General features: G+C 40.5%; 3 protein-coding genes across 3 annotated transcripts in view; 1 reads left to right on the top strand and 2 right to left on the bottom strand.

Annotated features, from left to right (window-relative positions):
* Positions 1-6707: 6707 nt before the first annotated feature.
* On the bottom strand, positions 6708-9322 carry LOC137174248 (mucin-6-like). The gene is made up of 3 exons (XM_067579426.1): positions 9313-9322; positions 9005-9100; positions 6708-8955 (listed from the first exon to the last, which is right to left on the bottom strand). Exons 1-3 carry the CDS (start codon positions 9320-9322, stop codon positions 7970-7972), a joined length of 1092 nt encoding a protein of 363 aa, XP_067435527.1. The 3' UTR covers positions 6708-7969.
* hmgb2b (high mobility group box 2b) lies at positions 6708-19482 on the bottom strand. Its single transcript, XM_067580527.1, has 5 exons — positions 19342-19482; positions 17362-17520; positions 12445-12596; positions 10420-10594; positions 6708-9698 (listed from the first exon to the last, which is right to left on the bottom strand). The coding sequence occupies exons 2-5, from the start codon at positions 17509-17511 to the stop codon at positions 9573-9575; spliced, it is 603 nt and encodes a 200-aa protein (XP_067436628.1). The 5' UTR covers positions 17512-17520; positions 19342-19482; the 3' UTR covers positions 6708-9572.
* A 2106-nt stretch (positions 19483-21588) lies between these two features.
* Positions 21589-26206, top strand: part of ctc1 (CTS telomere maintenance complex component 1) — a 32924-nt gene continuing 28306 nt past the window's right edge. The window contains exons 1-7 of the mRNA XM_067580526.1: positions 21589-21923; positions 22411-22525; positions 24270-24369; positions 24461-24683; positions 24801-25033; positions 25140-25269; positions 25907-26191. Of these exons, the coding sequence (XP_067436627.1) occupies positions 21873-21923; positions 22411-22525; positions 24270-24369; positions 24461-24683; positions 24801-25033; positions 25140-25269; positions 25907-26191 (1137 nt within the window). The 5' untranslated portion in view covers positions 21589-21872. The remainder of the gene's footprint in view (positions 21924-22410; positions 22526-24269; positions 24370-24460; positions 24684-24800; positions 25034-25139; positions 25270-25906; positions 26192-26206) is intronic.

Below are 26206 nucleotides of genomic sequence, written 5' to 3'. Positions count from 1 at the left end.
TACATACTGTACTGCATATAGTACTATATACTGTACTGCATATACTACTATATACTGTACTACATGTACTACTACATACTGTACTGCATATAGTACTATATACTGTACTGCATGTACTACTATATACTGTACTACATGTACTACTACATACTGTACTGCATACAGTACTATATACTGTACTACATATAGTACTATATACTGTACTACATGTACTACTACATACTGTACTGCATATAGTACTATATACTGTACTACATGTACTACTACATACTGTACTACATGTACTACTATATACTGTACTGCATATACTACTATATACTGTACTACATGTACTACTACATACTGTACTGCATATAGTACTATATACTGTACTGCATGTACTACTATATACTGTACTACATATAGTACTATATACTGTACTACATGTACTACTACATACTGTACTGCATATAGTACTATATACTGTACTACATATAGTACTATATACTGTACTACATGTACTACTATATACTGTACTACATGTACTACTATATACTGTACTACATGTACTACTACATACTGTACTGCATATAGTACTATATACTGTACTGCATGTACTACTATATACTGTACTACATATAGTACTATATACTGTACTACATGTACTACTATATACTGTACTACATATAGTACTATATACTGTACTACATGTACTACTATATACTGTACTACATGTACTACTACATACTGTACTGCATATAGTACTATATACTGTACTGCATATACTACTATATACTGTACTACATGTACTACTACATACTGTACTGCATATAGTACTATATACTGTACTGCATGTACTACTATATACTGTACTACATGTACTACTACATACTGTACTACATGTACTACTACATACTGTACTGCATATAGTACTATATACTGTACTACATATAGTACTATATACTGTACTACATGTACTACTACATACTGTACTGCATATAGTACTATATACTGTACTACATATAGTACTATATACTGTACTACATATAGTACTATATACTGTACTACATGTACTACTACATACTGTACTGCATATAGTACTATATACTGTACTACATGTACTACTACATACTGTACTGCATATAGTACTATATACTGTACTACATGTACTACTATATACTGTACTGCATATAGTACTATATACTGTACTACATATAGTACTATATACTGTACTGCATATAGTACTATATACTGTACTACATGTACTACTACATACTGTACTACATGTACTACTACATACTGTACTGCATATAGTACTATATACTGTACTACATATAGTACTATATACTGTACTACATGTACTACTACATACTGTACTGCATATAGTACTACATACTGTACTGCATATAGTACTATATACTGTATTACATGTACTACTATATACTGTACTACATGTACTACTACATACTGTACTGCATATAGTACTATATACTGTACTGCATATACTACTATATACTGTACTACATGTACTACTATATACTGTACTACATATAGTACTATATACTGTACTACATGTACTACTATATACTGTACTGCATATACTACTATATACTGTACTACATGTACTACTACATACTGTACTACATGTACTACTATATACTGTACTGCATATAGTACTATATACTGTACTACATGTACTACTATATACTGTACTGCATATAGTACTATATACTGTACTACATGTACTACTATATACTGTACTACATACTGTACTACATGTACTACTATATACTGTACTGCATATAGTACTATATACTGTACTACATGTACTACTATATACTGTACTACATATAGTACTATATACTGTACTACATGTACTACTATATACTGTACTACATGTACTACTACATACTGTACTACATGTACTATATACTGTACTGCATATAGTACTATATACTGTACTGCATATAGTACTATATACTGTACTACATGTACTACTATATACTGTACTGCATATAGTACTATATACTGTACTACATGTACTACTATATACTGTACTACATATAGTACTATATACTGTACTACATGTACTACTACATACTGTACTGCATATAGTACTATATACTGTACTACATGTACTACTACATACTGTACTACATGTACTACTATATACTGTACTGCATATAGTACTATATACTGTACTGCATATACTACTACATACTGTACTGCATATAGCACTACATACTGTACTGTATATAGTAATATATACTGTATTATATATAGTATACGTATATAGTACAGTATATAGTACTGTATATAGTATACAGTACTATATATAGTATACAGTATGTAGTACTATATAATGTATTGCATATACTACTATATACTGTACTATATATAGTATACAGTATGTAGTACTATATACTGTACTGCATATACTACTACATACTGTACTGTATATAGCACTACATACTGTACTGTATATAGTAATATATACTGTATTATATATAGTATACAGTATATAGTACAGTATATAGTACTGTATATAGTATACAGTACTATATATAGTATACAGTATGTAGTACTATATATAGTATTGTATATAGTATTATATATAGTATACAGTATATAGTATTGTATATAGTACTATATATAGTATACAGTATGTAGTACTATATATAGTATACGGTATATATTATATATAGTATACAGTATATAGTATTGTATATAGTATTGTATATAGTATACAGTATATAGTATTGTATATAGTATATATAGTATACAGTATATAGTATACAGTATATAATATTATATATAGTATACAGTATATAGTATTGTATATAGTATTATATATAGTATACAGTATATAGTATACGGTATATAATATATATAGTATACAATATATAGTATTGTATATAGTATTATATATAGTATACAGTATATAGTATTGTATATAGTATTATATATAGTATACAGTATATAGTATACGGTATATAATATTATATATAGTATACAGTATATAGTATTGTATATAGTATTATATATAGTATACAGTATATAGTATTGTATATAGTATTATATATAGTATACAGTATATAGTATTGTATATAGTACTATATATAGTATACAGTATGTAGTACTATATATAGTATACGGTATATAATATTCTATATAGTATACAGTATATAGTATTGTATATAGTATTATATATAGTATACAGTATATAGTATTGTATATAGTATTATATATAGTATACAGTATATAGTATTGTATATAGTACTATATATAGTATACAGTATGTAGTACTATATATACTATACGGTATATATTATATATAGTATACAGTATATAGTATTGTATATAGTATTGTATATAGTATACAGTATATAGTATTGTATATAGTATTATATATAGTATACAGTATATAGTATTGTATATAGTACTATATATAGTATACAGTATATAGTATTGTATATAGTACTATATATAGTATACAGTATGTAGTACTATATATACTATACGGTATATATTATATATAGTATACAGTATATAGTATTGTATATAGTATTGTATATAGTATACAGTATATAGTATTGTATATAGTATTATATATAGTATACAGTATATAGTATTGTATATAGTATTATATATAGTATACAGTATATAGTATTGTATATAGTACTATATATAGTATACAGTATATAGTATTGTATATAGTACTATATATAGTATACAGTATGTAGTACTATATATAGTATACGGTATATATTATATATAGTATACAGTATATAGTATTGTATATAGTATTATATATAGTATACAGTATATAGTATTGTATATAGTATTATATATAGTATACAGTATATAGTATTGTATATAGTATTATATATAGTATACAGTATATAGTATTGTATATAGTATTATATATAGTATACAGTATATAGTATTGTATATTACTATATATAGTATACAGTATATAGTATTGTATATAGTATATACTACTACTACTACTATATACTGTACTGCATATACTACTATATACTATACTGCATGTCTCCCATCACCTGATACCTGATGATGAAGGCCTGAGGTTCAGAGCCCCTCCTCCTCCTCATGTCTTCTTCTGTGGTCCCTGCTGACCTTATCGTGTGTAGTTCTGTCCCAACAGTCAGAATGTCTCTACCTGTTGATACACAGATGTCGGTACTGACCAGTAAAGATGCAGGTGTTGAACATCTGCAGCAGACAGTAGTAGAGATCCTGGTGTCTCTAACGGAGGGCGAGTCGAGTGAAGAACGAGGACCAACATGAGCAGCAACATGTCTCAGTCGTATGAAGACCTGGTAGTGCTTTGCTCAGAGGAACAGCTGATGGTGTTGAACTTCCTCCTCGTTTCTTCTTCTTCTTTCAGCTGATGTTCTTCTCTGCAGGTTGTTTTCACGTCCATCAGCTGCAGGAAGAAAGTTTCTCTGAGTTTCTCTCAAGTGTGGTGTGAAAACTTGAAGCCTGCAGTACACAAACACAGAGAACGGACTCAACTATAAATCTATCTACCTGTCACCTATAGATCTATATTTCCCTTTCCTCTATCTGTCATATCATCTATATCACATCTGTCTGTATCTGTCATATCTATCTATCTATCTATCTATCTATCTATCTATCTATCTATATCATCTATCTGTCATGTCTGTATCATTCATATCTATCTATATCATATCTATCTATATCATATCTATCTGTGTCATATCTATCTGTATCATATCAATCTGTATCATATCAATCTGTAACATATCTATCTGTATCATATCAATCTGTATCATATCAATCTGTGTCATATCTATCTGTATCATATCTATCTGTATCATATCAATCTGTATCATATCAATCTGTGTCATATCTATCTGTGTCATATCTATCTATGTCATATCGATCTATATCATATCTAACTGTACCTTATCTATCTGTACCATATCTATCTATCGCATATCTATCTATAGCATATCTATCTGTAGCATATCTATCTGTATCATATCTATCTGTACCATATCTATCTATAGCATATCTATCTGTATCATATCTATCTGTACCATATCTATCTATAGCATATCTATCTGTACCATATCTTTCTGTATCATACCTATCTGTACCATATCTTTCTGTATCATATCTATCTATATCATATCTATCTGTACCATATCTATCTATAGCATATCTATCTGTACCATATCTATCTGTACCATATCTATCTGTAGCATATCTATCTGTACCATATCTATCTATAGCATATCTATCTGTACCATATCTATCTGTAGCATATCTTTCTGTATCATGTTTCTGTAGCATATCTATCTGTAGCATATCTATCTGTAGCATATCTATCTGTACCATATCTATCTATAGCATATCTATCTGTATCATATCAATCTGTACCATATCTATCTATAGCATATCTATCTGTACCTTATCTATCTGTAGCATATCTATCTGTATCATGTTTCTGTAGCATATCTATCTGTAGCATATCTATCTGTAGCATATCTTTCTGTATCATGTTTCTGTAGCATATCTATCTGTAGCATATCTATCTATAGCATATCTATCTGTAGCATATCTATCTGTAGCATATCTATCTATAGCATATCTATCTGTACCATATCTATCTGTACCTTATCTATCTGTAGCATATCTATCTGTAGCATATCTATCTGTACCATATCTTTCTGTATCATGTTTCTGTAGCATATCTATCTGTAGCATATCTATCTATAGCATATCTATCTGTACCTTATCTATCTGTAGCATATCTATCTGTAGCATATCTATCTGTATCATATCAATCTGTACCATATCTATCTGTAGCATATCTATCTGTACCTTATCTATCTGTAGCATATCTATCTGTACCATATCTATCTATAGCATATCTATCTGTACCATATCTTTCTGTATCATGTTTCTGTAGCATATCTATCTGTAGCATATCTATCTGTAGCATATCTATCTGTATCATATCAATCTGTACCATATCTATCTGTAGCATATCTATCTGTAGCATATCTATCTGTACCATATCTATCTATAGCATATCTATCTATAGCATATCTATCTGTACCTTATCTATCTATAGCATATCTATCTGTAGCATATCTATCTGTACCTTATCTATCTATAGCATATCTATCTGTACCATATCTATCTGTATCATATCAATCTGTGTCATATCTATCTGTACCATATCTATCTATAGCATATCTATCTGTACCATATCTATCTGTGTCATATCTATCTATGTCATATCTATCTGTACCATATCTATCTGTGTCATATCTATCTATGTCATATCGATCTATATCATATCTATCTGTATCATATCTATCTGTAGCATATCTATCTGTACCATATCTATCTGTATCATATCTATCTATCGCATATCTATCTGTATCATATCTATCTATCGCATATCTATCTATAGCATATCTATCTGTACCATATCTATCTATCGCATATCTATCTATAGCATATCTATCTATAGCATATCTATCTGTATCATATCTATCTATAGCATATCTATCTGTATCATATCTATCTGTATCATATGTATCTGTATCATATGTATCTGTATCATATCTATCTGTATCTATCTGTACGTGTCCATGTGGCTCAGTCCCAGCAGCTGATGAAGAGGAGCTGAAGGACGGTCGGTACAAACAGAAGAGACAGTGAAGTGTGTTTTTCCCTCAGTTGGTTGTTTTATTATAAAAGTTGAAGTTTCTACTCTGACAGTGAACAAGGAACCAAAAAAACTCCAATAAACCTCCAGTAAGAAAATAAAAAACAACATGATGATGATGATGATGATGAAGGGCAGGAAGAGGAGTCAGGGGTTTCCATGGTAACACACACAGGGGTGATGGTGGGCATGGGGAGGGGGGATGGTGCAGGGGTAACCATGGTAACAGTGACGGTGGGGGTTATTCTACTATCCTCTGGTGTCGGACAGTTTAACATCTGATGACCTCCAACACACACACACACACACACACACACACACACACACACACACACACACACACACACGTTACTGAAAGGAAACACACACACTGAACTCGCACCACTCACACACTCACAGTTTGTGACACACACACACACACACACACACACACACACACACACAAACACACACACGCGCGTCCTGGGTGTGAGTGTGTTTCGGAGCGTCCTGTCTGTCTGTCAGGTTGATCAGGTGAAACCTCATTAATCACATGATGAAGATTAATAACTTCCTGTTGTCCGGCGGCGCTCTCCGGACGCCTCAGATTAACGTATCCGGCGACGCGCTGAATGCCGCGACGGCGCCGGAGGAGCTGCTACACCTGCACGTCGTGTTCAGGCGAGTCCAGATGGTCTTCCTTCAGACCGCCGCTGGTTTCACGCCGCCGTCTACTGAACCCTCAAACTGCTGGCTGTCACGTCGTCAGCGCCCCGCCCCCTCGCCTCGCCCCGCCCCCTCGCCCCTCTACGCTGTAAGAAGTGTTGTTGTATCCTGAGCTCGTCTACAAACTGTAACTTTATATCCGTCGCATCGTCTGTGTTGTTGTTTGAGCTGCTCTGTTATTGGCTGTTCCTTGCAGAAATGCATCATGGGAGCGATCAGCTGATGTGAATCTAATCGTTTCTTTCAGTTAAACATTAAGAACCTTAATCAGTGATTCTGTGATCACGTTAATTAAAACTAATTAGAAGAATCTCTGCCGTCACCTCGACTCTCCTGCATCAAACGTCCAGACGCCAGATGTGCATCAACCGTGATGTTCGGTGCGACTGACGTCTCGCCGACAGAGATTTGCACAGTAAACAAAAACAAACAAACAAACAAACATCTTATTTGCTTGTAATTCTCAGTTCCAACAATTTACTGCAATAAAAACATCAAAACTGTTATTAAGAAAAGCTACAAACCAACATGACACCCCAATAATCACAGCTGTCATTTATCTGACGTACTGGTGTGTACTGGTGTGTGTATATGTGATGTACTGGTGTGTACTGGTGTGTGTATATGTGATGTACTGGTGTGTACTGGTGTGTGTATATATGATGTACTGGTGTGTACTGGTGTGTGTATATGTGATGTACTGGTGTGTACTGGTGTGTGTATATATGATGTACTGGTGTGTGTATATATGATGTACTGGTGTGTACTGGTGTGTGTATATGTGATGTACTGGTGTGTACTGGTGTGTGTATATGTGATGTACTGGTGTGTGTGTATATATGATGTACTGGTGTGTACTGGTGTGTGTATATATGATGTACTGGTGTGTACTGGTGTGTACTGGTGTGTGTGTATATATGATGTACTGGTGTGTACTGGTGTGTGTATATATGATGTACTGGTGTGTACTGGTGTGTGTGTATATATGATGTACTGGTGTGTACTGGTGTGTGTATATATGATGTACTGGTGTGTGTATATATGATGTACTAGTGTGTACTGGTGTGTACTGGTGTGTGTATATATGATGTACTGGTGTGTACTGGTGTGTGTATATAGGATGTACTGGTGTGTACTGGTGTGTGTATATATGATGTACTGGTGTGTACTGGTGTGTGTATATAGGATGTACTGGTGTGTACTGGTGTGTGTGTATATGATGTACTGGTGTGTACTGGTGTGTGTATATAGGATGTACTGGTGTGTACTGGTGTGTGTGTATATGTGATGTACTGGTGTGTACTGGTGTGTGTGTATATATGATGTACTGGTGTGTACTGGTGTGTGTATATATGACGTACTGGTGTGTACTGGTGTGTGTATATATGATGTACTGGTGTGTACTGGTGTGTGTGTATATGATGTACTGGTGTGTACTGGTGTGTGTGTGTGTGTATATATGACGTACTGGTGTGTGTGTATATATGACGTACTGGTGTGTGTGTATATGATGTACTGGTGTGTACTGGTGTGTGTGTGTGTATATGATGTACTGGTGTGTACTGGTGTGTGTGTGTGTGTGTGTATATATGTGACGTACTGGTGTGTGTGTATATATGATGTACTGGTGTGTACTGGATTTAAACTGGGCTGAAACCAGCAGCTGCCTGGAGGAAGGAAAGTCTCATCTGAGCACCTAAAACTCTTCCCAACACGTCAGATATGAAACTCTGTTGAACTACAGTCGACCTGATAACCATGGTAACACAACGTAGCTGCTTCTGATTGGCTGGCAGCTGATCTCACCTCCACCTGTCTGTCTGTCGTCTTCTTCTTCTCTCCCTAAAATCAGCCGCAGACGTCTGCCTGTCTGAAGGAGACGATGTTCAGCCGACGCGTCGTCATGGAGACGTCACAGCTCAGATTTCTGTTGTTTTAAACTCAGTTTGCTGTGAAGCTCCGCCCCCTCTCCTGTCAGCCAATGAGCAGCTAGCAGAGCCTGACCTTCACTTTAAAATGTTTAAAACCTGTCTGACCTTTGACCTCCTGCTTCCTCTGAAACACACACACACACCTGTCTCTCTCTCTCTCCGTCTGTCTCACACACTCTCAGTCTCTCTCTCTCTCTCTCTCATCCAGCTGCAGCTCATGGTCTCTACTCGTCATCGTCCTCCTCGTCATCTTCGTCCTCTCCCTCGTCATCGTCCTCCTCGTCGCCTCCCTGAGCTGAAGAGCCGGGGTTCCTGGCGTACGTGCCGCCGCCGCGGTACGCCACCATGTCCTGAGCCGCAGACAGAAACACTTTATTATTAAATCATCATCATCATCATCATCATCATCATCATCATCATCACAGCCAAATCTGTGTTCATCACTGAGTGGATGAGTAGCTCAGAAGTGCAGCATAGCAATGCTAATGCTAACGTTTCATGTAAGTGAATGGAAGATGCTAGAACGATTAGCGTCATAGATCACAGTTAAATAAACAGACGTGGCTGTTTGACCTGATTTACTGGTTAATTATTATTTAAACTTTCTAACCAGGTAGATAGTCGTCTGATAGATTCACTGGTTTATCACATATCAGCAAAACGTTTTAATGAATAAATAATAAAACGGTGCTTGAGCTGAAAGCCAGCTGTCAATCAGACGTGACGTGGACACGCCCACACAGTCCTGAGATGGTTCGAGTTGAAGTTCACTAATAGTGATAAATGTTTATTAATGTTTGTGTGGATCCTTAACGAGACACTTTGTCATAAATAACAAAGACTTTAAACATAAACTCAGAACATCTGTTCAGTCTGACTGCTCTTCATCTGTCTGTCTACTGTCCCCTCTCTCCTCCTCTTCCTCCTTCATCTGTCTACTGTCCCCTCTCCTCCTCTTCCTCCTGTCTGTCTCCCTGTCTCCTGTCTGTCTGTCTGTCTGTCTCTCTGCCTCCTGTCTGTCTGTCTGTCTGTCTGTCTGTCTGTCTGTCTGTCTGTGGTGGTCGTCCTCACCCGGTCGTATTTCTCTCGTAGCTTCTGGGCCTTCTCTTCGTACGGTAGTTTCTCAGACTGGGACAGTTTGCTCCACATCTCTCCCAGTTTCTTGGCACAGTCTCCTATAGACAGACCCGGGTACTGCTGCTTGACGCTGGGACGGTACTCGCTGCAGAACACGAAGAAGGCAGACCTGCAGAGACACACATATTCAACACGGTGATGTTGAACCCAGAGGCTGAAACATGTTAACATGAAATCAACTCTGAAAGTCTGAAAGTCGTCACGACGTAAAGAATTCATTATTTTATTCATCTAAAACTGCTTTATGTCTGAAAGCAGGAACGCTGCCTGTGAACTTTGACCCCTGTGTGTTTGGACCAATCGTGGCGTTAACTGACGAAGACGAACAACGACAAACACGACGTCATAACGAGCAGAACCAGAGTTTCTGCTGCCAGATGATGATGATACACTTTATATGTTTGAACCGGATGAAGGATGTTCAGTCATCAGAGAAACAAGCTGAGCGAACGTTTAGCAGCAGCTCCACACCTCCTGATTTTCAACAGGAAACTGGTTTATTCAGTGTTTTTACTGGTTTTACTTGGTGGTTCTGTTTGTTGTGGAGAGGAGGAGACTGAAGGAATCTGAACCAGGAGAAACTAGCAATAACTCCCATGATGCCTCACTACCTCATGATGACGTCATCAAACCCTGTCTTTGGAAATTACATTCTGTGGGTTTAATAAAGGTTATAAATGGAACTTCTTCAATCATTATTTTACTTTGATTGTCATTTTACTGTAAAAAGAGACATAAAACATCACAAACTGGATCATATGTTATGTTTTGGCCTCAGTTAGGGATGCACGATATGGCGGTTGGTAACCAGAGTATCAGGTGCGTTAGCGCCACCTTCTGCTCAGGATGAGGACCAGAGATTAAATCCTACACATTAATCCTGTCTGTCTAATGAACTCAGTGAAAACTCTTGAGTTTTCCTCAGTTCTTCCTTCATTGTCTTTATTGATCACAGTATAATCTATGCTGCATGTATAATAGTCTCCTCAGCCAGCTGGAAATAAATATGTCCAGATATCAGCATCAGCCACAATGAGTTGGAAACATCGACATATCGGCAAAAAATCCAATATCTTGCATCCCTAGCCTCAATACTACTACTACTACTAATAATAATAATTGAAGCTGCAAGCAGCGTTGAACGGGCCTTCGCGCCTCTGTGCACGTCGGGCCGCGGTGCAGTCGAAGGTCTTCTGTGACGGGCATGTAGATGTCTTCAGACCCGGCTGTGTTCACTTTGTCCACTGTTTTACCTGCTGCTGGGGCTGCTTCACTGAAAGTTGGTAGGGGGAGCTATTCATCCAGTTTACATCACTGATGGAATATTGTCATGTAGACGTGTTCAGACCGGGACTCTTATCAAACATGTAAAGTTTGGTGCAGACTGGAGCATTTACAATAAAGTTACAGCAACTTCCTCTGTCATGGCGAAGCATCAAATCTCAACGGTGTGAGGATGAGGGTTTCCTGCAGGGTGAGACATGTCTGTCTCGCTCACACCTGTCTGTCTCATTCACACCTGTCTGTCTCGCTCACACCTGTCTGTCTCGCTCACACCTGTCTGTCTCGCTCACACCTGTCTGTCTCACTCACACCTGTCTGTCTCGTTCACACCTGTAGCATCAAAATCATGTTTTGGGTCCATTCACTTGAATTTCAATTAGAAAACTGAAAACTCTTGATGAGTTTGTGTGTCAAACAAATTAATTTCCTAATTTTCATCAAGTCTAGTTATATAAAAGTAAAGACTTTTAACCCACATGACCTGGTCAACATGTGATTGACATGTGTCCTGTCAGGTGTGTAGAGACAATAAGTAACTGATACTCATATATGTGAATGGAGAGTGTGAGTGAACCGGAGGAGGAGGAGAAGAAGAAGACACAGTGAGGTCATGTCTCTACTGGTACAGGTGAGACCATTAAACACACACCAGTACCAGGACTGTGTTTTACTTACGGGGGTCTTTTGGGTGCGTTGGGATCTTTCCTCTTGCGGCCCCTCTTCCCGAAGCCTTTGGGGGGGACGTAGTCCCTCATCTCACGGTTGTAACGCACCTTGTCGGCCTTCGCCATGTCCTCGAAACACTTCTTATCACTGGGAGACAGAGCCTGCAGAGACACAGACACACTGACATCAGCACGACCTCTGACCTCTACTGACATCAGCACGACCTCTGACCTCTACTGACATCAGCACGACCTCTGACCTCTACTGACATCAACACGACCTCTGACCTCTACTGACATCAGCATGACCTCTGACCTCTACTGACATCAACACGACCTCTGACCTCTACTGACATCAGCACGACCTCTGACCTCTACTGACATCAACACGACCTCTGACCTCTACTGACATCAGCACGACCTCTGACCTCTACTGACATCAACACGACCTCTGACCTCTACTGACATCAGCACGACCTCTGACCTCTACTGACATCAGCACGACCTCTGACCTCTACTGACATCAGCGCAACCTCTGACCTCTACTGACATCAACACGACCTCTGACCTCTACTGACATCAACACGACCTCTGACCTCTACTGACATCAGCACGACCTCTGACCTCTACTGACATCAACATGACCTCTGACCTCTACTGACATCAACACGACCTCTGACCTCTACTGACATCAGCACGACCTCTGACCTCTACTGACATCAGCGCAACCTCTGACCTCTACTGACATCAACACGACCTCTGACCTCTACTGACATCAACACGACCTCTGACCTCTACTGACATCAGCACGACCTCTGACCTCTACTGACATCAACATGACCTCTGACCTCTACTGACATCAACACGACCTCTGACCTCTACTGACATCAGCACGACCTCTGACCTCTACTGACATCAGCACGACCTCTGACCTCTACTGACATCAGCACGACCTCTGACCTCTACTGACATCAGTACAGACAGCACGACCTCTGACCTCTACTGACATCAGCATGACCTCTGACCTCTACTGACATCAGCGCAACCTCTACTGACATCAGCACAGACAGCACGACCTCTGACCTCTACTGTCACTACATGAGGAACAACTTCAACCTAAAACCAGAAACTGAAGCGCTGACACATTGAACCTCATCTATAATTATTGATAGCTGATCAGCTGACCACGTCATTGATCGATTTATAAAGATGGCTGCTGGTCGACTCAGGAGATCTTTATAATAGTAGACGATGAGCACTAGAGGTCAAAGGTCAGAGTCACACGTGACTGAAGCCACCATCAGGCGTCCTGCATTAATGATCGTTACATTACAGCTGATAGCTGATCAATAATCACTTCATTATCGCTCTAATCTCCTGAACAGCAGAGCTGCAGCCGTTAAACAGTCAGCGAACGTACAGAGAGATTTAAATGGACTGGTATCCATGGTAACAGACGTGTCACAGAGATTTGAGGGCTGCAACTAACAGTTATATTTACTTATTGATTATGGTTCAGATGATTAATAACCAGATTATCGATCCATCCGATCGATACAAAGCTAAATGACAACTCATGTTGAAGACGTCACATTTTAGAGGTCAAAGTGATGAATGAAGAAAACCTCCAGCTGCTGCTTCAACTCTGTAAACTGTTCTTCATCTTCTGCATGTGTGATGTCATCATCACCGGTGACGACGTAGACGACTCTTCATCACCTACAACCTCGACCTCTTACTTCATCCAGTCAGTCACATTTATATTTACAAACTTATTATAGAACTTTTATGTCTTTTTTTGTTTTTGTTTGTTGTGAGCCACATTATCTGTTGTTGTTTAATAAATCAAGACAATAACGGAGTTTTAGCCTCAAAAAACCTGAAAATATTCTGTTAATAACAACAGAAAACAGATTAAATGATACACCTGACAAACAAACAGAGGAGTATTTGTGACTCTTGATTGATTAATTAGATTAATTTCCTGTCAGTCGACTGATTCATTGAGACTCAGATGATTTTATTTTCACTGTTTCCTCCTGATGAACGCTACAATAACATCCAATCAGCTGGAGGGAGATCTAGATCAGATCAGCTGATATCAATAAATATCACAAGATGGATCAAGTTAATAACTTCAGAGTTCCTTTAAACTGTTGATTTCCTGTCGACTGTGAAGAACAGCTGATGACCAGCCGTCAACAGGCCAGTTTGCTGCCTGATGAAACACGACTGTAGTGTTTACGGTTTAGCTGCTGAACCACCGACATCTTTGTTTACTGATGGCATGTTGTTGTTGTTTACTGACAGCGTCTCTTTGTTTACAGCTGTCGTTCTCTTCATGGACTCTCATGAATATCTTAACGACAGAGGAAGCTGTTCGGTGATTGGCTCACAGCTCGCTCCGTTAGCAGGTCCACACAGAACCTGCAGATTTTTTTAGTTTTCAGCTGTGATCCAGAATGAAAACCTGAGAAACTCAGCACAATATTTAAAGATTGTTTCTGAGCAACAAAACACATTAAAACAACCTAAAATGACCTCGAACAGGCTGGAAGACATATGTAGTAGATTTTAGTAGAACCATTAAATTCAGATTTTATTTCATCACAAACAAAGTTTAGAACGTTTGTTGGAAAAGTCGACCATCATAAATGCAGGACTGAATAAACAACACTTCAACAATAAACAAACACATGAATAAATAACTGGTAAATAACCCCTGACCTAGAGGTGATCTGATTGGCCGACAAATATCCAACAACGTCTGTTGAGTAAAATGACATTTAGACATTATTGTTGTGGTTTAATCAGCCAGACGACGCTCTGCTGCCATCTAGTGACCCAGAGATAAACTGCACCTGAACACTATGAACGTCCCAGTTATTCATTACTGACGGCAGCTTATTAATAATTATAATAATTATAATCAATGTTTCCTGTCCAGGAAGATCAATGAATCAGATATAGTTATTTTATCATGTATGTAACTCAGTATGTTACATATTTATATCAGTTATATAAACAAACATCATGTTAATATTCACACATTCAGTTTATTTCATTTAGAAAATGTTTATTAGAGTCACTGTGTTGTTTATTATGATCTTTTAACTGATATAAAACGTCTCTGAGAACCTGGAAACACCTCCATAAATAAACTAAATTATTATTATTAACAGTTTTATCTCCTTCTCTTCCTCTGTGGACGCCGCCGGTGGAGGCGGGTGGCGTCCAGTCTGCTGGAGGTTTCTTCCTGCTGATGGAGGAACGTCGGGTCTGTAGATTAAAGAGTTCAGACCTGATCTTCTGTTATGATTTGGTTCTGTATCAATAAGAACCGATATTGATCAGAACCACAGTGAGCAGCTGTTTTAAAGCCTCCAGCAGGAACCAATGAGCTCTGAGCTGAGACGGGGGGGGGGGGACGTATTTAGAGACGCACACAGTGTTGGTTTGTTGAGTGTAATCAGGAAACACAGAATAACTTCAGACTTCCTCTAAACTTTATAACAAACTGACACGTTACAGTGATGATGGATCCTCACTGCTGCTGCTGCCTCCAACCAATACATCCATTACTGATCACCTCCCTCTGCAGGGTTATTGATTAGATCAGAAATCAATCTCTCTGTGAAGCACGTTGGTGAAACTCACTACCCGTCTGTCTCTCTCACTGTCTACCCGTCTGTCTCTCGAACTACCCGTCTGTCTGTCTAACTACCCGTCTGTCTCTCTCACGACCCGTCTGTCTCTCTAACTACCTGTCTGTCTCTCTCTCTACCCGTCTGTCTCTCTAACGACCCGTCTGTCTCTCTAACGACCCGTCTGTCTCTCTCTCTACCCGTCTGTCTCTCTAACGACCCGTCTGTCTCTCTAACGACCCGTCTGTCTCTCTACTACCCGTCTGTCTCTCTAACGACCCGTCTGTCTCTCTAACGACCCGTCTGTCTCTCTACTACCCGTCTGTCTCACTAACTACCCGTCTGTCTCTCTCTCTACCCGTCTGTCTCTCTCACTACCCGTCTGTCTCACTAACTACCCGTCTGTCTCTCTCACTACCCGTCTGTCTCTCTAACTACCCGTCTGTCTCTCTAACTACCCGTCTGTCTCACTAACTACCCGTCTGTCTCTCTCGCTACCCGTCTGTCTCTCTCGCTACCCGTCTGTCTCACTAACTACCCGTCTGTCTCTCTCACTACCCGTCTGTCTCACTAACTACCCGTCTGTCTCACTAACTACCCGTCTGTCTCTCTAACTACCCGTCTGTCTCTCTCACTACCCGTCTGTCTCTCTAACGACCCGTCTGTCTCTCTAACGACCCGTCTGTCTCTCTCACTACCCGTCTGTCTCTCTCACTACCCGTCTGTCTCTCTAACTACCCGTCTGTCTCTCTCACTTCCCGTCTGTCTCTCTAACGACCCGTCTGTCTCACTAACTACCCGTCTGTCTCTCTAACGACCCGTCTGTCTCTCTAACGACCCGTCTGTCTCTCTCACTACCCGTCTGTCTCTCTAACGACCCGTCTGTCTCACTAACTACCCGTCTGTCTCTCTAACGACCCGTCTGTCTCTCTAACGACCCGTCTGTCTCTCTCACTACCCGTCTGTCTCTCTCACTACCCGTCTGTCTCTCTAACGACCCGTCTGTCTCTCTAACTACCCGTCTGTCTCTCTAACGACCCGTCTGTCTCTCTAACGACCCGTCTGTCTCTCTCACTACCCGTCTGTCTCTCTAACGACCCGTCTGTCTCACTAACTACCCGTCTGTCTCTCTAACGACCCGTCTGTCTCTCTAACGACCCGTCTGTCTCTCTCACTACCCGTCTGTCTCTCTCACTACCCGTCTGTCTCTCTAACGACCCGTCTGTCTCTCTAACGACCCGTCTGTCTCTCTAACGACCCGTCTGTCTCTCTCTGTCTTTTACCTTCCATCTCTCGGAGCATTTCTTGGAGAACTCGGCGAAGTTGACCGACTGCTCGGGGTTCTTCTTCCTGTGCTCCTCTCGACACGTCTGGACGAAGAAGGCGTACGCCGACGTCTTCCCCTTCGGCTTGTTGACGTCTTTACGCATCATACTGGCGGCCTGACGGACGGACGGAGGAAGGAAACACAAAGAGAGAAGAAGAGATGGAGAGGTAAGGTACGGGTTTAGTTCTGGTGGAACTGGTTCATCAGTTCATCTGTGACTGTGAGAATAATGAGACTTTATTTCAGTGTAAAACAACAAAACACATTCAGTGATCGATCGTTTACACAGAAAGCTGGTAAAAGGACATTTCAGAGCTGCAACTAACAATCATTCGATGTCTTCAAATGTCGTTTTGTCCAACAAAATCCAAAGATATTAATTTAATTACAAAACAGAGAAGAGCAGAAAACCTGAGATGAGAGAAAATATTACATTAAAGATCAATGCTGCAACTATTGATTCATTATTTTACTAAATGGCAGAAATAACAATCACCTCCAGGACACGGTGACATCACACACACACACACACACACACACACACACACACAACAAAGAGAAGCAGCAAATCCTCATAATTAATGATCTGGAGGATGGGATGAGACCTTCACCTGTCATTATGTTTCACATTTTAGTAAAAACACAGGATGAGCTGGAACAGATATAATGGATTAATAGATCATTGATAAACCAATAGTTATGATAATTGCAGCTCATTATGTTCAATATCTTTGAACTTGACACCACCCACTAAACAGAGGAATCAAAAGATCAATATATATATATTTTTTTTATTTAATTAATTATTTCTCAAACCATTATTTAATCTGTAATTGTTTAAAATCTGTGTGTTTGACAGATAACTGAGCAGAAACATTAAATACATGTGGGAGGAATGACCCTTTAACCTATGTGTCTCATTTTGTAGATAATCTAAATTTAACCTTGTAAAAATGTTTAATTGTGGTTAAATATAAATCATATATCATCATAAAGCAGGTTAACTTCATCTGTGTTACATTACAAAGTCGCCCGTTAATTACCAGTTAAATGGCCAAATAAAAACGGCCCACCAGCAGCCAAACTGGGAGATTGTGAATAACAAAGAAAACTGAGAGGGGATCCATTTTCTCAGACGGGGAGCCAGGAGGCCCGCCGACCCGAGCTGGAGCCTCCTTCGGTCGGATCCTGTGCTGGGACATCCCGCCGGAGCCCGGTTCCTCCTCTCCGCCTGTGACTGGAGGTCTATGAGCCGTAGAGAGGAACATAAACCGGAGCTAGCCGCGTTTTCTATGGAGATGTATTGACTGCTGCAGTTAGCCTAGCCGTGCTAACAGCTAGCTCCGACAGAACAATGGGCCACCATTTGCTTCCCGCCCTCTGCGGAGCTAGCCGCCCCATCCCCCTCCACTAGCGGCCGGCTAACGGGCTAGCAGGCGGAGAAAATCAGCCTTTTACACCGCGGACATGTTAGAAACCACAATATAAGACTTTCTGTTCATGTGTGGCTTTTATCTTTAACCGCAGCGCCGCTCTTTCACCAAACAGGCGCGCTTGCAATGGAAATAAGGAGTCAGTACGACACTACGCATTTTCAACGCAGGGCCCCGGTTATGCTCCGGAGAGGTCAGCGTTGTATGGACGGGACGAGGCTATTTCCTGGCATTCATGCTCCAAAATGGGCGTTTCGTGTTTACAACAACACGTCTCTATCAGTCCCCCGAGTACACACACAGACGGGCACCGACATGCGATCAAACCCCCAAACAGCCACATCCTGACCATTAAAGCGGCCATTTTATTTCTTTTTCCAGCCTCATCCCGGATTTTTTATCACAAGATCCTGCACGTCAGAAAAAAAGACAACCGGCAAATCAGAGCCAGCTCAGTGTCCGGTAAATGAAAGATGTAACCGGGGAAGAGGCGCGGTACTCACTCGTCAGGAGGGCCGGGACAGGCTGGAGCAGACTGGACCGGGTCCGTTTTTCGGGTTCGGGGTTCTTGTTGATGTTTGGTGGCGAAGCAGCGACTGGAGCCGTTGGTTCACTTTCAAACTGGGTCGAGCTCGAGTCCGGCCCCGCCCCCCAGCAACGCCCCCGTTGGTCATCTCTATTCAGAGGGCGGGAACGCGGCCGGCCAACCTGGGCGGAGCTCCTCTGAATACTCGCCTGTGATTGGTTCACGGCACCGCAAGTCAAAGCCTCGTTACACACGGCTCCGCCTGCCTAGCAACGCCATCAGGGCGGGAATTCTACTGCTACAACAGGGCGGAGCTAGTTTTTTATTCTCTCGTTTGATTGGTCAGAAGGAATGGCTGTCAAATAACGGGCCAATCCGTGAGGAGATGGGGGAGGGGCGACCGAGAGCAGCAGCACAAGGGATGAAGACGGAGCCCGTTTAATACGTATTCTGGTTGTATTTTTGTGAGTTTATAGTGGGATTAAACTGCATTACGTTTGAAGATAATGGCGCTGTAGAAGCATATAGTTCATTTAATCCGAGGAAAATAAAATATGCTTTCATTAACACCACATTCAACCGAAATATTGTATGTTTTTGGGTCATTTTGCATGTCAGCAGCTATGGTTCCTTCAGCTCCAGGTTTGTGTCTCTGCTGTAAGGTATCAGCATCAGTTCAAACCCACACTGGTTCACGAAAGTATTTACAGAATCCCCACACTTCATTATCCATCAGGATGAAAAAATATTACATCTGCAGCAAGAAAAAAAAAGAAAAAGATTTTCAACCAGTTTCTCAACTGTTTCCCAATACAAATGGCCTCGAGAAATGACAATAAAATCCTTGTTTATTTAACAAGAAAATCATAAACACTCAATTGTGTATGAATATTTACAATAGATAGATTATTAATCCAAAAGGAAAATAAAAGTGTTTCTGAAGACTCTTCTGTGTAACAAACCATCTGATGCATCAGGTTAAGATAAATAATCATAACTATAATACGCTATTTACTGAGTAATAACTGATCATAAATCCTCATTAATATGTAATAACTAAATTACTGTGATTGGTTCATGTTGCACACATTGAGCAAAAAGATAAATCACTTCAGAGCCACCAAGTTTCTGTTTGGATGAAGAAACAGAGTTTCAGAGCAGAATATCATTTAATCCAGACAGACAGAATAAGGTTTTAGAGATGCAACAATATGATCATTTTCACATCAAACATCTGAGCTCGCATCTCAAAACTGACTCAGTTATTATTTAGTATGAGCACTTTGTTTTATAGCTAATATTTCATTGTTTATATATATTAGAAATGTGTTTCCATATCAGTGTGAGTCACAAACATCCTGAACATCGTGAGGAGGTGATGTCACACTGTCTCCTCTGTTTGAACCGGATCTGTTGTTAATTAAAGAAACATTTCATCTGATTAATTAACTCTGATTATTATTTCACAGATAAAATATGTTTATCTCCTGCTTCAAAGAACAATAAATGAACCAGCAGGTCCAAAAAAAAACAGTCTGTTTACAGGTCAGAGTGTAAATAAATAAATATATAAATAAATACATATGAGGAGCTGTCATAATGATATTAATGTCAATCGTTCCTTTTGTTTGTACATCAGAACATTTTGGAAAGATGTTTCTCAATTTATTATTTTTGCAATTTAAGTTTTTTTTAGTAACTTTATCAATATATACAGAACATAATAAAACAAGAGAATTTATTACAAATATCAATGACAAATAAGTAACAGAACAAACAAGAAAACAAAAAAACAAACAGAAATCAAAACTAAATAAATCTGTCAAACAGGATTAACTACAAGTACAGTAAGAAAAAACAAAGCACCATGTGTCAATAAAGTATAAAATAAATAGTAGGAATATTTAGCTGTTAGAATCCTTCATTTATCAGAAACTTATCAGTCTTGTGATTGGAGACTTGTTATTGATCATATGTTCTGTTTTTTCCATCATTGTATGTTGTCACTGTATAAAGTTCATATATTCAGCAGCAGTCAGTCCAGAGAGGTAAGAATCATGTTTCTCTGTTATTATTATTATTATTATTAGTTGATTTTTTATTTGTTTCTAACTTGTTTCTGTCTTTATCTTGCTCTCGTGTCACTGTGATGCCTCACGTTTTAAAAAATAAAGTTTTATAATAATGTTTAAATATTTATTCCAACTGGTTTGGTGAATAATAACAAAACACGTTTCTTATCTTTATCCTGATTAAACCATCTTTAACCATGTTTAACTCGGGTTAATGCTTCACTGTTTGGCCTCTATTCTGCAGAAAATCTCACTAACAGCTTCGTGCTCACTGCGCATGCGCTGCAGCCTGGTTTGAGCCTCTCCGGACACCGTCGCTCAGCAGGAAGCGTGAAGGCGTTTTGCGGGAGCGGTTTGTTTAAAGCCTGGAATCGTTTTAATCTTCTATAAGTGATAAAAGGTGAACTATAAGTGATAAAAGGTGAATCCTGCGGACATGGAGCCCCTGCAGCTGCTGCTGCAGCAGTTCAAACCCGGAAGTGAAGCGGTGAGTGAAGATGTGTGTTTGTGCAGCTCAGAGAAGAGTTAAAGATGTTCAGGCTGTGAGCGGTGACAGAAACATGACAGCAGGAGAATAAACTCTGTTTCCTGCTCTCAATGACTCTCATCTGACCCACATAACGATAAACACTGACACAGATACAGCGACACGAACGCAAACAGACATGATGTCGTCTGGTGACAACAAGTTAGACTAGTAACAACACGTTAAATTATAATTAAATGTCTAAACAGTTCAGTTTAGTTTTTATCCTCCAACAGCTCGTTATTCCGCTAGATGTGGATTATTAGTCGAGATTACAGATACAGATACATGTCTGATGTTGTTACTGAGTGTTTATACTGAGTTATATTTAATATAATATTTAATATAATAAACTATAACTGTTATACAGATAAATGTCAGATATTCTTCTTGTTATTGAGTTTTACTGTCTCTGCTGAGTTATATTTAATCTAATAAACTGTAACAGGAGTCCATCTGGTTGAAGGACATCTTCATCTTCATCAGAGAACAGGTGTGTCCTGAGCTCTCTGGCCCCGCCCCCTCTGGCTCCGCCCCTCCCGCTGCTGACACGTCACTGACAGGTCAGTCATCCAATCAGCTTCCAGAGTGTTGAAACTTATTAAAGGTTCCCTCAGGTTAAAACTGTGACTCAGTGTTTATTCATTTAGTTTACATATCAATAATTATTATTGATTGATCTGTCTGAGCTTCTGCTGATCGATCAGAAACGTTTAGTCATAAAACATTTAACAGAGTTGAAGGTGACGTCTTCAGTTTACTGATAGAAAACAACGAAAAGCAGAAAATCAAACACATTAAAGACACCAGAGGACCAGTGTTTGATACATGAACAGCTGCAAATGTATTCATTATTATTATTATTATTATTATTGTTATTGTTATTATTGTTATTGTTATTGTTATTTTCACTGACTCACAACACACCAGACGCTGCATCCTGTATTTATAATGATAATTACTTATATCTATAGAGGTCTATGGGGGTCTATGGAGGTCTATGGAGGTCTATGGAGGTCTAGGGGGTCTATGGAGGTCTATGGAGGTCTATGGAGGTCTATGGGGGTCTATGGAGGTCTGTGGAGGTCTAGGGGGTCTATGGAGGTCTAGGGGGTCTATGGAGGTCTATGGGGGTCTATGGGGGTCTCTAGAGGTCTATGGAGGTCTATGGGGGTCTATGGAGGTCTGTGGAGGTCTAGGGGGTCTATGGAGGTCTATGGAGGTCTATGGGGGTCTACGGGGGTCTACGGGGGTCTATGGGGGTCTATGGGGGTCTGTGGAGGTCTATGGAGGTCTATGGGGGTCTATGGGGGTCTATGGAGGTCTATGGAGGTCTATGGGGGTCTACGGGGGTCTATGGAGGTCTATGGGGGTCTATGGGGGTCTGTGGGGGTCTATAGGGGTCTGTGGGGATTGACTCGCTATTGGAGCCTCAAGTGGCCACTATAGGAACTGCAGTTTTCAGACTTGGAGGTTCCTGCTTGTTCTCAATGTGTTTAATGAGTCCGTCTGTCCTCAAACAGCAAACAGCCGTCGTCTGCTGGGTCATCACATGTACTAACACTATCACATGTCCATCTCAGCTCTCAGAGGTCTCTGGGATGTTGTTGTTGTTGTTGTTGTTCTTCCTCTTCTTCTTCTTCTTCTTCTTCTGTTTTACTGCTGTATTCCACATCCATCAGCGTCTGATTAAACTAATAACATCGTCCATGTTATTCAGTCACATTAACGTCTCACATCAAGGAGGAAATGAAACGAATGAAACCAGGAAGCGTCGTCGTGTTTCTTCAAACCACATCAAACTTTTCATGGATCTCGTTATTGATAAGCCTCCAGTTATTGATCTTTGGTGGATGCAGTGAATTAAAGGAGTCATCAGTTGTTTATTTTCACCAGCTGACATTTAATCAACATCTGTTTTTATAAAGACAAACATCTGTCATCAAACGTTCAGAGGCGGATTTACATCCTGCAGCTGTTGTTCTAATGATCAATAACATGATCAATACCAGTTCCATTTATCCTAAATCCATTTTATTCATCAACCAGACAGTCAGCTGGATGTTTGTCTCATGTGACAGTAAAGTTTTACTGATGTTTTATCGACTCAATTAATCGATTAATAATATTAATGATCAGTATTGAAACATATTGTTGGTTGCAGCCGTAGATCAATGATTTATTGATTTGTGTTTCTGATTCTTTATCAGAACTGAAACTAATGAAGCTTATTGACAGATAATTGATCACATTAAAGGGAACAGCTGATCGGTAATAGATCAGGTTATTGATCAGGTATGGGTGCAGATGTTTCAGGTGGAGGCGTGGCGTCTCAGCTGAGCGTGTGTGTGGTGAAGAAGATTCAGGAGCACCTGTCCGTCACACACAGTTTACCTGTCAGCTACAGGTACGACTCACCTGTCACCTGATCATATTTGTAGTTCTTTGGTGTTTTTGTAGTTTTATTTATCTCCTGCTCTGACCTTTGACCTCCGCAGGCCGGTGTGCGTCTCTGAGCTGCTCTCCCGGCAGCACCTGTCCTGCGTCAGTAACCTGTCCTGGAGCACCAATCAGCAGCGAGCGTGGGCGAAGGAGGCGGAGCTTTCTCTGCCGGGTCACCTCGCTCTGCCACGGGTCAACCTGCTGCTGATTGGCTGTCTGAGAGAGGGGCGGGGCGGAGAGTGGCGGCTGACGGACGCCAGCGGCAGCGTCAGATGTGAGGTAACACCGATCAGATCAATCATATTGATCAGAGAGAGCAGGATATTGATCCTGGAGGAGTCATGTGACAGAAGACAAATATTGATTATATTGATTGACCTGTCTCTCTCTCTGCAGAGCCTGTCTCCCTCTCCTCTCTGGCTCAACCAGCCCGTCTTCCTCCCTCACTGGAACTACATCCCCCACAATGCCCCGGGGCAGGAGGAGGCCGGAGGCTGCGTGGAGCTGATTGGCTCTCCCGTCCTGCTGTTTCCTGGTCCTGAGCAGGGATTGGCTGCTGGTCCTGAAGGAGGGGCGGGGCTTAGCGGAGCGGTCGGAGTCAGAGAGGCTGCTGCTTTACTACACAACAGGTGAGTCATGTGAGCTCCGACCTGTCTGTCTCACCTGTCTGTCTGTCTCTCACCTGACTGTCTGTCTCTCACCTGTCTGTCTGTCTCTCACCTGTCTGTCTCTCAGGGCTCGTGGACGGCGGCTGTCTGTCTGTGGTCAGGTGGGGTCGGTTTGTCCTCTGCTGGTCGTTGCAGGAACGACGTTCTTCTGCTTCACACTGACGGACGAATCACAGACTCTACCTGTGCTGGTCAAGGTACACCTGTCTGTCTCTACCTGTCTGTCTCTACCTGTCTGTCTCTACCTGTCTGTCTCTGCCTGTCTGTCTCTACCTGTCTGTCTCTACCTGTCTGTCTCTACCTGTCTGTCTCTACTTTTATCTCTCTCACCTGTCTGTCTCTCTACCTGTCTGTCTCTACTTTTATCTCTCTACCTGTCTGTCTCTCTACCTGTCTGTCTCTACCTGTCTGTCTCTACCTGTCTGTCTCTGCCTGTCTGTCTCTACCTGTCTGTCTCTACCTGTCTGTCTCTACCTGTCTGTCTCTACTTTTATCTCTCTCACCTGTCTGTCTCTCTACCTGTCTGTCTCTTACCTGACCTGCCTGTCTCTTACCTGACCTGCCTGTCTCTTACCTGACCTGCCTGTCTCTCTCACCTGTCTGTCTCTCTCACCTGTCTGTCTCTCTCTACCTGTCTGTCTCTCTCTACCTGTCTGTCTCTCTACCTGTCTGTCTCTCTCTACCTGTCTGTCTCTCTACCTGTCTGTCTCTCTCTACCTGTCTGTCTCTTACCTGACCTGTCTGTCTCTCTATCTGTCTGTCTCTCTCTACCTGTCTGTCTCTCTACCTGTCTGTCTCTCTCACCTGTCTGTCTCTCTACCTGTCTGTGTGCAGGACAGCAGCAGGTTGTGGTGGTCTCGGTGTGTGCGTGTCGGTCAGCGTGTGTGTGTGACGGCTCTGCGTGTGTGTTTCCTGCGAGGCTGGAGAGGAAACAACATCCTGTGTGTGAGCGACCGTTCTGAGATACACGCACACACACAGGAGCGCACACACACACCTGCAGACACGCCCCCACTTGTGATGATGTCACACACTGATGAGAAGGAGGAGGCGGAGCCAGAGAGAGACACCGTCCAATCAGCTGTCAGGATGAAAGAGTCCAGAGTCATCAGTTACCAGGTAAGACAGAGAAAC

This window comes from Thunnus thynnus, chromosome 22 (assembly GCF_963924715.1).
Source record: "Thunnus thynnus chromosome 22, fThuThy2.1, whole genome shotgun sequence".
NCBI classification, from domain to species: Eukaryota; Metazoa; Chordata; class Actinopteri; order Scombriformes; family Scombridae; genus Thunnus; species Thunnus thynnus.
This window is presented reverse-complemented; position numbering and strand designations above follow the sequence as displayed.